Here is a 14,138-nt window from a genome sequence, read left to right on the forward strand (position 1 = left end):
CTTGATGGGATGAGCACTGGGTGTTAGACTATAATTTGGCAAATCGAATTTACATTAAAAATTTTTAAAAAGAAAACCTTTAGTAACGTGGAGGGAAATAAAACATAGCAACTAAATAAAACATAGCAACTATAATTTTAATAAACTGTAGATTATGATGTATTTACCTTTCTTTAAAGATGTGTTTTAATGATACTATGATTAAATATGGAAATGGAAATTTTCTCCACTTTTTTCCAAATGGAAAATTTGAAGACAGAAGGGTTATGCCTTTTTTCAATTATTGTAATTTTATAAAATGTTTAGTTTCACATCAAATAAGAGAAACTTTCTAAATTATCTATGAGACAACTTTCAATTTTACTAAGATGATAGTATGAGGAGGATCAGAAAAAAAAGAGGGGGACGCCTGGGTGGCTCAGTGGTTAAGCGTCTGCCTTTGGCTCAGGGCATGATTCCGGGGTCACGGGATCGAGTCCCGCATCAGGCTCCCTGCATGGAGCCTGCTTCTCCCTCTGCCTATGTCTCTGCCTCTCTCTCTATGTCTCTCATGAAAAAATTAATAAATAAAATCTTTAAAAAAAAAAAAAGAAAAAAAGAGAGGAACTAATTGGAAACTAGCAACTATTTAAAATTTCTAGAGAAATGCTGGGATTTCTATAAGAAGAAAAAAGTAATTTTGATTCTTGATGGAGTTATAATAATCTAAGTGTTGCTGTATGTGGCTTAGGTTCTCAATAAAATGTTTGTGGAAATAAAAAAAGAAAAAGAAATGCATGGTGAGATATTCTGGAAATGTAGAAAGGTATACAGTATACTGTCACAAATACCCATGTGCTATTAAGCGTGTATAAATGTGGTTAGAGCCCCATGTGCGCTCCTCCCTCATCACCTCTCTCCTCTCCTCCCCGACCAGTGCTTACCACTCCTATACATTTCTTGCATTTCTTTGGTGGGTTTCTACCAACTTTACCTCTAAATAGCAAGATGATAAATGTACTCTTCTGCCACCTGCTTCCTTGGCATCATCTTGCATTTCTGTAATTCATTCACCGATAAGGATACAAGTATCTCTAATTCTTCCACTTTTCACTGAATAGTATTCAAGTAACTACAGTACACTATATCCACTGTGTACTAGAGAATCCAATTATTCAGTGAATATATTACAAATTACATACCCAGGCTCCTATAGGTGGCCCTTCCAGCAGTTGCTAATATTCTATTTGCAATACGCTCTGTGACATTCCAGTTGTCTCCTTGTACCTGCAGTTAGAGGTACAACTTCTGGGTTGGAAAGTATATGTCACTTCTACGTGACTGGATTCCCAAGGTGCCAGACCAACTGATGAGTCCACCTCAAGTCACATCCTGCAAACATCTGGTGCTTATGGACTTAGAGCCTCAACATCTTCAAGTAGCTATTTTACCATCTACTATTCATAAAAACAGTGATTCTCAAGCATTAGTGAACAAAGTCTACTCATAGATAAAAATACACAGAAATTATACTGATGTCAATATGGCAGATTTAGGGTAGGGCCCAGCAATCTCATTTTTAGCAGGAGTCCCAAGTGATTGATTCTAATGCAGGTTTATCTATAGTACACTTTCTTGTGGAACACTAGTGCAGGAATTTTGGGCAAAATCCAAATTCAAGAAGTCTACTGCATGTAAACTAACCAGCACTTGCTTATCTTTGTAGTTTTACCAAATAGGAAGCCTACAGTCAAGGTTTTTAAAAACCTATACTCTACACATTTAGAAACAGAGAAACAAGGTGAGCCTTCAACAGTCCTGGCTTTCTACCCGGAAGCCTCTGTATGACCCTGGTACAGCCCAGAGACAACACAAACATCTCAGGGACTTGAAGAGACAGAGTGGAGACTGGGGAAGCTGAGGTGGCTGGGCTTTGTGGGGCCAAATTCCTAAGAGGAGGCAGCCATGTAGAGAAAGAGCTGTCCCCTCATCTCCACCTGAATACCAAGCTCTGCACATGTGGGGGGCAAGATCCCATGAGGCCAGAGAAGAACCACCAGCAGACAACTGTATGCTGAACCAGCACCAGAATCCACTTGGGGCTGGGAGATGTTCCAGTTGTCACCAACTGGAGTCCGGAGACTTCTCTGAGGCCCTGGAGCAATCAGTAGAGACCCCAGAAAGCCACATCTAAAAATAGGGCTAAGCTAGTAATGTTACTGGCCCCAGAGTAAAAGCTACCCTAGACCACCCTAACAAAGCTCAAAAACAAGCTTCCAAAGGATCAAATGATCCACAAGGACATTATCTACCACAAGAAAACTCGTACCTTTTAAAGGAAGACAACAAAACCCAGGTACCTGGCATGGATTCAAAGAAAAAAACCTGTCAACCCAGAATTCTATGGTCAACAAAACCTTCCTTCCATGAAGAAAGCAAAATGAAGACATTTCAGATAAACAAAAGCTAAGCGACTTGTCACTAGCAGACCTACGATACCAAAAATGGGAAAGGAAGTCCTTCCAGCTCAGGGAAATGCACCAAGAGGTAACATCTTTCCTACCATCACCGGCCTGTCGCTTGCCACCCAGGGATAGCCCACTCTTACCACCACTCCTCCTCCATGACTCCGCAAGAACAGTCTTCAGGCTGCCAGGCTGGGCTTAGGATCCCACCCCTAGCGTTCTTTCATACATCACCTGAACCCACCTCTTTTTATTCTCAAGTTTGCCTTTACCACTGCTTCTTCCTCCTTGGCTTTCAAAATGTGTTTATACTGCATTTATCCTGAAACAATTCTCCTTCCACCTTATGATCACCTGTACCACCAATGTCTCTCATCCTCTTTACAGACAGAATCTTGAGCTCTTGGTACTGTACTTACAGTCTATTTTGATTCATTTCACAGTCTATTTTGATTCATTTCACTGGATTCTGTCCCTGCCACCACGCCTGGGGTTCATTAAGAATGTCTGGCTGCCAAACCCAGGGGGACACCTTGAGTTTTCTCACCCTCACACACCCTCTGCAGCACTTCTTGTCATCCCCCTCATCTCCCTTTTAACAACTCCTTCCTCTTCCCATGCCCATGTCCTCCCCTAGTGGCTCCTCCCACCGTGCAATGGACACATGCAGGAACACCTATCTCCCCTGGCTAATGCACTGGCTGAGCCCTTGGGGGGCTGCGCAGCCCAGCTGCCTGTCTGCTGTGGGGTGCTGCACCAATGCTGCCCCAGGCTTCGGCCACCATTTCTCCCCGTAAGACAGCCTCACGGCACATGTCTTATTCAGTTGGTCTCTCCCTTTTAGGCAGATGAAGGCACCACTTCTCCAGCCACCGTGTGTCCCTCCTGAACTGTATCTACCAGTAAGACCCAACACAACACTTCTTCCCGGATGACACTTCAAACCCATCACGTCCAAGACTGAACCATCCCCCTCCCTGAATCCAGCTCCTTCAGTGAAGGCCATCACTAGGCCACATATCTGCAGTTAATGTTTCATTCTTTTGTCTCCTTCCTGCTGCTAAGCAATCAATTCTGAGGTCTTCCATAGCTTCTCTTCTGTCATATCTGATCTCTTTTTGTGTTAACACTGACACTCAGCTCATGTCTCATCATTCTGACTGACCTACTGGGAGGTTTTTGCTAGTTTCCAATGTCTTCGTCTCACCATGAAGACTTCTGTATGGCACACATTACACACTTTTGCCCTATTAGATGTTAGGGGCCCAGGGCTTGCAGTGTAAGGAAGAGGGATGCGTCACCTCTGAAAACCGGGAGCACCAAAGTGTGCCTTCCTACATCTTGTTCCCCTCTGCATCTTAGCCAGAAATGCCCCAGGAAGGGGCTGCTTCTATGAGTCAGGGCCTAGAGTGAAGACAGAATGGAAATAGTCACATCTGGTCCATGATGACCATGGAGCACTGGCAAGGAAGAGACCTGGTTTTATAAGCAAAACAAACACCACCACCCAAACTGTCCATCTGTACTGCCCAGTCATGAAAACATAAAAAGGCATTGTGTTCAATTAATTAAACTTAGAAGCCTATTTGGATATCAAGTATACTTAAGATTTCAGTCCAAACCTTTTTGGCCACAGCACTTGGATGGAGAAAAAACACCAGTAAGTTTCTGTAGACTCCATCTGTCCTCTACACCCAGGCTGATCCCCTCCAGCCAGTAAGCATCTGGAGTAAGACTGGAGGCCATGGCTTAGTTATGAGAGTCCCCAGCAGAAGCAAGACTCATGCAGTACCCACAACTGTGCTGGCACACCAGGACACCTGGGCAAATTTTTTGGTCAGCTACCCCCTTGCTTCCTGAGTAAAAACTAGTTTCCTGGTTTTTAATATAAAGAAGAAAGAGCACAAGAAAGCAAGACTACTTTGACTTAATGTCGGTCAAAGCAATAGCAATCAGCATCAAAACTACTTTTGAGGGCAGCCTGATGGCTTAGCGGTTTAGCGCCGCCTTCAGCCCAGGGTGTGATCCTGGAGACCCAGGATCGAGTCCCATGTTGGGCTCCCTCCATGGAGCCTGCTTCTCCCTCTGCCAGGTCTCTGCCTCTCTCTCTCATGAATAAATAAATAAAATCTTTTAAAAAAATACTTTTGAATAAAAGGAGAAAAACTTTTGTGTAAAAGAGGAACATTATTGAGAAAAGCCCTTGGTCCATTTCAGTCTTAAACTAGTGACAAAAAGCCTTTTTACTACTTACATACATATAGATACACTTATCTATAGAACTATATATATCATCAGCACCTTAAAAAATTCAGACCCAAATAATAATGAACAGTATATTAAAACATTAAAAATATGAAGCTAGAAGAAAATATGAACAATTCATATTTTTAAAAATAGGTTAACGAAGATATGTAAAAATCCTTGAAAGTTAGTCCTTTTTTACTTGATACAGAAAAAGATTTATTTACACCGAATTTTGCAACATTTTCATTAGCACTCCCAAATTCATGCTGATGACACTGTAAGCTATGGCAACTTTTGAAAAGCAATAAAAAATTTTTTGTTTAAAAAAATGTGAAACTGAACAAGGACAGAAAGACAATACATGATAATGAAAATAGCTGTGTTAGGATGATATCATGGGCAATTTAAAGTATCATCAAATGCACTGGCCTCAATTTTTATAAAAGAAGAAAGATAAAGAGCCAAGGAATACATTACAACACATTTCAGGCTTCGCGATGTACAAGCTTCAGTTTTACTTCTCAGGAATTAATTTGGAAATAGAACTGATGGGAGATTTTTGGTAGAAAAGGAAACCTGGGTGGCTCAACTGGCTAAGTTCCCAACTCTTGATTTCGGCTCAGGTCATGATATTAGGGTTGTGACCCCAAGCCCCGAGTCCAGCTCCGCACTGGTGTGGAGCCTGCTTAAAATTCTCTCTTTCCTTCTCCCTCTGCCCCATCCTGCCCTGCTTGTACAAGCTACCTCTCGGAAGGAAGGAAGGAAGGAAGGAAGGAAGGAAGGAAGGAAGGAAGGAAGGAAGGAAGGAAGGAACGAACGCAGGCCCATCAAAAACGCAAAGTGCCACTGTTGATTAGTCTAAATGAAAAAAGAAATAAGGTCAATTTTTACATTTTTATTTGTACATAGCTGCTTTAGAATTTTCCTAAAAGCACATATTTTAAAGATGAGCATAGAGGCTACCCCTTCAAACTTTCCTAGCCCAGCAAGAAGTGCACTCACGAAGGTCAAGTGCTGCTATAGGCACCCCCCTCACATTCAGATCCACCACCACCTCCCAGCCTCACAAGCCCCCCTGTTCCAAGGCTGCGATGTTGACATTGTTTACAACTTTTGATGTTCAGCACTAAGACTGACTTAAAAACATTTCCCGGGTCTTTCCTAATGTTTTCTCCTCTTGGGCTATTATTTTTCCCCTACAAATAAACATGATTAGTTGAAATTACTCCTCCAAATGATGTGCAGTTTCCTATTCAATTACTGCTGCTCCAAAACCTGGAATAAATTATCACCACACTATCTTCACACTGAATAATGCTAATGCATTACTGATGCTCCAGCCATTAAGATTCCCCCAGTATTGATACCAAAAAAAAAAAATTGCAGGCTAAAAGAGTTCTCTCCTTCTCTTAGAGCAATTCTTCAACTGAGCAATCTGTTGACTTTTCTCAGTAATTACTCCTCAGAACCAAAGGTTGGTTGCTCAAACAACAGGTTACATTCCCACAATGGTGTGAAGAGCCTTCCGTGATTCATTCCGCAAACCAGCGCCACTGGCCCCAGAGCTGTGGCTAGTTCCGGTCACTACAATAGTGTTCAGGACCAGTTTTTAACTTACTGACTTCTAATCCAGCCCATGGACTGATATTTGTGAAATCCAATAAAATGAAATTTTCAGAGGCACGTAAAAATTTTTTTTTAATTTTTATTTATTTATGATAGGCACACAGTGAGAGAGAGAGAGAGGCAGAGACACAGGCAGAGGGAGAAGCAGGCTCCATGCACCGGGAGCCCGACGTGGGATTCGATCCCGGGTCTCCAGGACCGCGCCCTGGGCCAAAGGCAGGCGCCAAACCGCTGCGCCACCCAGGGATCCCTCAGAGGCACGTAAAATTAAAAGCCAACCTGAGATATCATCAAGTTTCTAACCTTCCCTTCTTCATTTCCATCCATATCTCAAATGCACTACTAACACACACTCTGGGGTGGCTGTGAGAGGCATGTCTCTATAGCATAAAGCTGGACATGAAAAAACTGGGTCCAGCAACTAATCCAATCATCATCCAAGCCAGACCCCCCATTTAACACAGAAAAAAAGAGCCCCTAAAAACTGCCTCCAAATCAAATTTTACTTTCCCTTGATCAAGAAGCTGTAAAAAAATATTTCCATAGTTAGAGATTGGAAGAATTTGATTTTTTCAAAATCCGATTTGCCAGCAAGCAGTTCATACTGAGAGATTAAAAAAAAAAAAAATCACTCCTCTCTTGCCTGAACAGAATAATTGTAAATCCATATCTATTAAGGGGCTAAATATGTAAAATACACAAAGAATTCATACAATTCAACAGCAAAAAATCAAATCCAATTAAGAAACAGATCTGAACATTTTTCCAAAGACACCCAAAAGGCCAACAGGTACATGAAAAAATGTTCCACATCATTAATCATCATCATTAATCATCAGGGACATGTAAAGCAAAACCTACAATGAGATACCATTTCACACCAGTTAGAATGGCTATTATCAAAAAGAAAAGAATTAAGTACTGATGAGGATGTGGAGAAAAAGGAATCCCTGTGCACTCACTGTTGGTAGAAATGTAAGTTGGTACAACCACTATGGAAAACAATATGGAGGTTCCTCAAAAGTTTAAAATAGAACTACCAATATGATCTAGGAATTCCAATATTGGGTATGTATCCCCTCAAGAAACACAAAATACCAATCTGAAAAAGATATCTGCACCCCAACGTTCCCTATAGCACTACTTACAATAACCAAGATATGGAAGCAACCCAAGTGTCCATCAGTAGATAAAGAAAATGTGGTGTACACACACACACACACACACACACACCCTCTGGACTATTACTCAGCCTTAAAAAAAAGAATGAAATCTTGGCATTTGCAACAACATGAATGGACCTCAAGAGCATTATGCGAAGTGAAAGGAGTCAGAGAAAAATATTATAGGATCTCTCTTATATGTGGAATCTGAAACAAACAAAAAAACATGATCCCAGAGAAAACAGGCTAGTGGTTACAAGAGGCAGGGGTGAGGGTGGGAAAAGTGGACCAACTGTTTTGTTTTCTCCTTGTTTCACATGTTTTTAGTTTAAAATTTATTTAAGATTTTATTTTTAAGTAATCTCTACACTCAACGTGGGGCTCAAACTCATGACTCTAAGATCAAGAGCTACATACTCTTCTGACTGAGCCAGCCAGGTATCCGGGACAGGACCTTTTTCAAAATACACATCCCTACCCACCCCACCCTCCAGCCCTCTTAAGAAATACTGTAAGGATGACCTTGAGTGAAGCTACATCTTCTATAATGATAGAAGAACCCAGCCTACACACTCTCCACACAGTGTCGTCCACTAATGATAGAAGAACCCAGCCTAGACACTCTCCACACAGTGTCGCCCACTAATCCTAGGACTCTAGCACCATCTCTGCTTTAGTTAAGGTGTCTGAAAAGCTGGATGCCATGGCCAGGCTGAGATTCTGCTGAGATTACAACCCAGCTCTGTGTCTCCAACTACACTCATGTTACCACCAGGAAATCATTTCTATGTTTTAAATTCTACGTCAAATATCATAGAAGAGGTATGCAAGTAGAGTATCACTTGTGGTGTCTCAGGAGCCAGACTGGTTGGGTTTGAAGCCTGGTTCTGCCAGTTCCATTCAACCTCCCTGTCCTCCATTTCTCCATCTGTCAAGTGGAGCTACTACCGCCCCCGGGGAATGCTTGTATGGACTTTGCAGAGAGCAGAGTGCCTGTCACACAGAGGAAGGCCTGAAGAATGTCAGCGCTGTGGTTAGAATCACTCCCCTGGAACCTGCTTTTTTTTGCCACCACTTCCCACTTCAAGCCATAGCTGTGAATCACTCTGCTTCTTCCCTCTCCCACTTGCAGTCAGTTGGCAAGCACCATGAAGTCCACCTCCTATTTTTCTCTCAAATGTCTCAAGGTCTCCTGACATCCACTGCCACTACCCTAGGCTGGCACCACCTCCCCATTCCCTTCTGGATGTGTCTGCTCTGGTCCAGTAGAGCAATGCCCCAATGTAGCCAGTGATTTCTCTCTACAGTGCATCTGATCACATTACCCCTGGCTCTAACCTTCTCCCAGCCAAACCTCAGTGCCCCCAGGATAAAGCCCCTGGTTTACAAGGCCATGACCTTCCTACCAGCTTCTCTAGCATCATTGTTTTTACTTCTCTATAGGCTCCTCAAGCTACAGCAGTAGAGGTCCTCCCTGTTCCTCCTTGAAGAAACATGATCTCTCCCACAGAGGCCTTGTACTTGGTATTCCCTCTGACAGGCTAACTACCAACACACTACTCATCATAGACCAGAACTACCTCCTCAACTGTCCTGCCTGGGTCTCCCCACTCTGGACACCATCAGGATTGCCCCTGATCTGGGGGCCTGTCACACTGAACTGCAATTGCTATTTCACTCAGCTGCCACTTGCTCTTTCTGAGTCTCATCTTCTATCTCTGCTCTAACCCCATAAATGCCTGGCACAGTGCTACACTCATAATTGTACAACAAATGTGTTCACAGAGTGACGTAGCACCCAAGTTTTCTCTCATTAATAACCAAACACCAGCTTGGGGAAAAAAATTTTTTAAAGCCCTAACAAATCAGTGAAACTTTCAGCCTCCAAGCTTCAAAGTCATAAGAGAACCAACAAATGGAGATGCACAGGAGCAAATGCTCAAAATGTGCCAAGTATACCAAAAGGAAGAGACCTTTGGCTGACCTACCTGCAGGCAGGGGCTTCAGGAAGACTCCCTGCCTCTTCAATACCATCTCTCTGCACAGCTGGCTGTCATCCTGCCAGATGCCACCTCACCTGCCACTGCCGGGTCACAATACAACAAAACCACGTGGATGATGGGAGTCAGTCTTTTAACCAGTCCACTGAGGGCTAAACTCAAACTCAGAGTTAAAAAGTTAAGACACTCACATACACAAGTTGAAAAGTCACCTTTTCATCCAGGACAGAGACGACTGCTGTGGTTTTTAAATATCTTGAATTGGCTTCTAAAATTTTAAATATACTCAGTGTAGTGGGTTAAGTCTCCCAGAATGACATGCTCAATACCTGTTAACGTGATCTTATTTGGATAAGGTCAGGCTGGATTGAGTGGGCCTTAATCCAGTGACTGAGGTCTCTCTAATAAGAGGAATCCAGACACAGACACACAGGAGGCAAGGCCATGCACGTGAAGACAGAGATGACAGTGATGCAGGACTCAGCCAAGGTCGACCAAGGACTGCCAGCAACCACCAAGAGCTCGAAGAGGCCAGCCAGGCAAGATTCTTCTCCAGAGCCTTGGGAGGGAGCATGCCCCTGCTGACACCTTGGTTTCAGACATCCAACCTCCAGAACTATGCAAGGATAAACTTTTTTGTCTTCGGCCACCCAATGTGTGGCACTTTGTTACATCAGCTTGGTCTTTTAAAGACATCATATTATATACTAATATTTATCTCAATGGAAGTATTTATGAAAAAACTGAAGTTAACTGGTTCCTTCCCCAGGCAGATAGTCTTAGTCATTACAATGAACAAAAAAGATATGCTGTATATTCTTTAAGAGCTTCAATCTGGACTCTTCAATTTTGGGGTCATTTTTTTAGAAGCTTAGTTTTATTTCACAAAAACAGAAGTTTTCTATGAATAATGCCCTGGTCACTAAACATGTTAATATTTTATGCTTCCATCCTAGCCTGGTGTATATTATTAACACAGAGGAGGACCCTATCCCTAATTATAGAAAAGGCAAAAGCAAAAGGAATCCCAAATGTTTCCTCAGTCTTGAAGCTGACATTTCACATATTCAGCAAAGAATTCAGTTGTGCAAGGGCAAAAAGAACAGACACCCATCAGTAAACCAGCTGCAGAATGAAATCAGGCATGCACCTGCAGGTATACACCCTGGAAACCACTCACTCTGGTGACCAGATAACAGCTATGGTTTTCAACTCCATACCTACGCTGGTCTAATATGAGCTACCTTCTCCCAACCTTCGCCAGTCTCCAAAGTCGACACATTTTTGGTTTACAAGCCCTGCTTAGTAGTAAACATAATAACCTTCAACTCTTGCATGATCATGGGCAAGCATGAAGAAATGCTGGCACCCCAGAGGCCCAGAGTGGTCAACTTCCAGTTCTAGTGTCAGTTGCTTGATCTTTTAAAAGCAACACTTTCAAATCTCATCCTTTGATACAGAAAGCTAGAGGCAGACAACATCACTGAGCCTTGAGGTGGCTCTGGGATAACTAGGACTGCAAGCTCTTTCTGGGTATGAAGGGCACTAGTCATTGACTGCCAAGAAAACCATTTAGGAGACATGACAAAAAAAATTTAAGGCACATCTCTATAAATAAATCACTGCCATCATTTTACCATTAGCATGATACTCCTATCCAGTTCATGTCAGGAACAAAAGTATCTGAAAAAGGAAATTAAACTGTAAGGAGGTACAGATATAGCTCAACTACAACAGAAGGACACTAACTTCAGAGTCCTGGACTTGCCACTTGAAAGGCAGGTGATGTTGTGCACTTTTAAACAGAGCTGTCAAAGTGCAGGGGACCCACCTCTGCACAGATGGGGTGGATTCCAATGGTACTGTCCAGCTGCATTTTGGTCAGTCCACACTTGAGGGCAGCTGCAAAGCCTTGTGTAACTTCTCCAGCATTTGGACCCAGTACGTGGAAGCCCACGACACGTTCCTAAGATATAAAATAAAGTAACAGTTACGCTGATTCTTTCCCCCTTAACAACCTAGAACATGAACCCAGTCTATTCTAAAAACCCTGTTCAGAAAGACTTATACTAACACATGCTAAAAGTGACTTAGGCTGAAGAGACTCCAACATGGGCTAGTAGAGTATAGTGGTTACAGCAAGTAAGAAGGGAGAGACATGAGTTGGCCTTGAGGGATGAGAAAGAAAATCACTAAAAGCAAACATGCCTGCAACTCCATGGGCACCAAAATGTTCTGGAAAATATTTTCAACGAGCAGTTCTATCCTCATCTCCTCTATTTGGTTGTCTCAAAGCTCCAGATAAACTATGTGTGATAGCTGTACATTCAAAAACAGTCATTTCAGGGTGCCTGGCTGGCTCATTTGGTAGAATGTGACTCTTGATCTTGGGGTTGTGAGTCTGAGCCCCACGTTGGGTACAGAGATTACTTAAAAAAAATCTAGGGGTGACTGGGTATTGCAGTCAGTTAAAGCATCTGACTCTTGGTTTTGGCTCAGGTCATGACCTCAGGCTCCAAGCTTAGTGTGGAGTCCCCTTGGGTTTCTCTCTCTCCCTGTGCATCTGCCCATCACTCTCTCTCTTTCCCTCTAAAATAAATAAGCCTTAAAATAAAAATAAATAAATAAAAATAGTCATTTAAATTTAGAAAGTATTCTAAGGCCTTGAGGGCAGGCAGCATTGTTAGACTTCAGACCTTTTTAATCTGAAGCCATTTAGAAACCAACAGAAAAATTTTTGGCAACTATGAAAAGTGATGTGGGAATTACTTTGAATAAACTCCAAATCTCAGACTCCAGCTACCTCTGCCAAAGGCAAAGAAATCTGATGCATTCTAATGTTCAGACTTTCATGACTGAGCTACACTATCTAGTCCAACCTCCTCAGCACAGGAAAGGCAACTGACACTGCGGGGTACACAGCCTTATCTAAGGTTCAATTGCTGCCTGGAAAACAATCAGGATGGTTGTCCTGTTGCCAAAGTACTATAATATATTCCACGCTGAGTTCCTCCATATTCATTCTGCCAATCAGGGGTTTAGTGTATGGATAAAGCACCAAACACACTGCACTTAAGATATATAGACTTACGTTTAATGATATGGATATATCTCAAAGAAAGAGATTTTTAAAAAGTTATAAGGTTCTATTTTTAGCTGAGGATACCACTCTTAAATCACAATGCGTGTTTATGGATACGTAACAGGCAGCAAATGTAAAAACGTGAACAGGTGAGACACTCGCTTCAAAACAGTGTTGCCTCTGGAGCAAGGAGTGAGGAGTGAGTAGTACAGGATCACAGGACTGAGAAGGACTACAAACGATTACTCAGGCATACGGTAATGCTTAATAGTTTGAGATCTACATTGCCTGGGATTGAGTTCCAACTCTGCCATTAACTAGGTTAGTGACCTGAGCACAGTTACACTTAATCTCCATGTGTTCCAGTTTCCTCATCAATGAAGAAGGGATAACAGGAGTACACACCTCACAGGATTGTGTAAGAATTAACTAAGTCAATACAACAGACACCCAAGTAGTACCTAGTGGTACATAGTAAGTGCTCAATAAACATAAGCTATTCTAAATTTCCTCTGTGATGGTTTCTCTCTTACAACAGAAAAGCTCTGAAGCAGACACACTAAATCTGGATGGTAGGTACTTTCCCTATCCTTCTGTAAATGTTAAATATTTCACATAAGAACAACATACAGAAAAATAGAACCCCAGCAGATAATAAACACTGAAAAAGCCAAGCATAGGTAGACACTGTAAAGTGACGGACTCAAAATGAATAAAACATATGCCCCAAAGATGGTCAAGTTCTAGAAGCATGCTTTTGCATAAGACTGCTCATGATGGCTGAGTGTCTGCCTTTGGCTCAGGGCTTGATCCTGTAGTCCTGGGATTGAGTCCCACATCAGGCTCCCTGTAGGGAGCCTGCATCTCTCTCTGCCTCTCTCATGAATAAATAAATAAAATATTAAAAAAAAAAAGAGACTGCTCATGACAAAAGAACAATGACAAGTATTCATTTTTTCTAATACAGTCTTTGTGAAAATAATTAAAAACAGTATCATCCTCCTTAAGGCCTCAACTATTTTAATTAAGATGGGCTCATTAGTAGTGAAAACTGCTCTTCATATCTTATTTAAAAAGTGTTATTTGAACACATGACACAACAGTGGGAAAAGAAAACACATACAGTTAAAGAAGATTTGCTTGGTCTGAAGGAAAATGTGGAGGTTTCATTGCTACATGCAACATGCAACTGAACTACTTCTTGTTGGAGGCAGTTATCAGACTGCTAGTGACAACCTCAGACATTGTCTCCTTTTGTCTACAGCCGCATGAGAGTTTTGTATACGCAAACACTTTTAATAATAAAACATGTCTGCAAAGGAAAAACTGCATAAAATCATTCTTTATGCCAACTGTATCCTAGTATCCTCATTTATTAAATGCATCTAAATGCATCTAGGATCACCATTCCTGTAGACAGTGCAGGTTTTCCTCTACTACTACCTGAGGCAGGAGTTTCTTAGTAGGATACATGGCTTAATTTTATTCAAACCCTCCAAATAAGAAAAGTATGGATTCTTCAGAACCATTTACATTTTTACTTAGGTCTTTTTTTTTTTTTTTAAGGTAAGATCCC

General features: G+C 41.9%; 1 protein-coding gene across 13 annotated transcripts in view; it reads right to left on the reverse strand.

The window, feature by feature from the left end:
* The window catches only part of TXNRD1 (thioredoxin reductase 1), a 138,532-nt gene that overhangs the window by 23,821 nt on the left and 100,573 nt on the right, over nt 1-14,138 (reverse strand). For all 13 annotated transcript variants that reach the window (XR_012039386.1, XM_072844283.1, XM_072844289.1 and 10 more), the window contains one exon: nt 11,312-11,446. Coding sequence is in view for 12 of the 13 variants with exons in the window: in XM_072844283.1 (XP_072700384.1) it covers nt 11,312-11,446 (135 nt within the window). In the remaining variant the exon portion in view is untranslated. The remainder of the gene's footprint in view (nt 1-11,311; nt 11,447-14,138) is intronic.

Source organism: Canis lupus, chromosome 11 (assembly GCF_048164855.1).
Source record: "Canis lupus baileyi chromosome 11, mCanLup2.hap1, whole genome shotgun sequence".
Taxonomy (NCBI): Eukaryota; Metazoa; Chordata; class Mammalia; order Carnivora; family Canidae; genus Canis; species Canis lupus.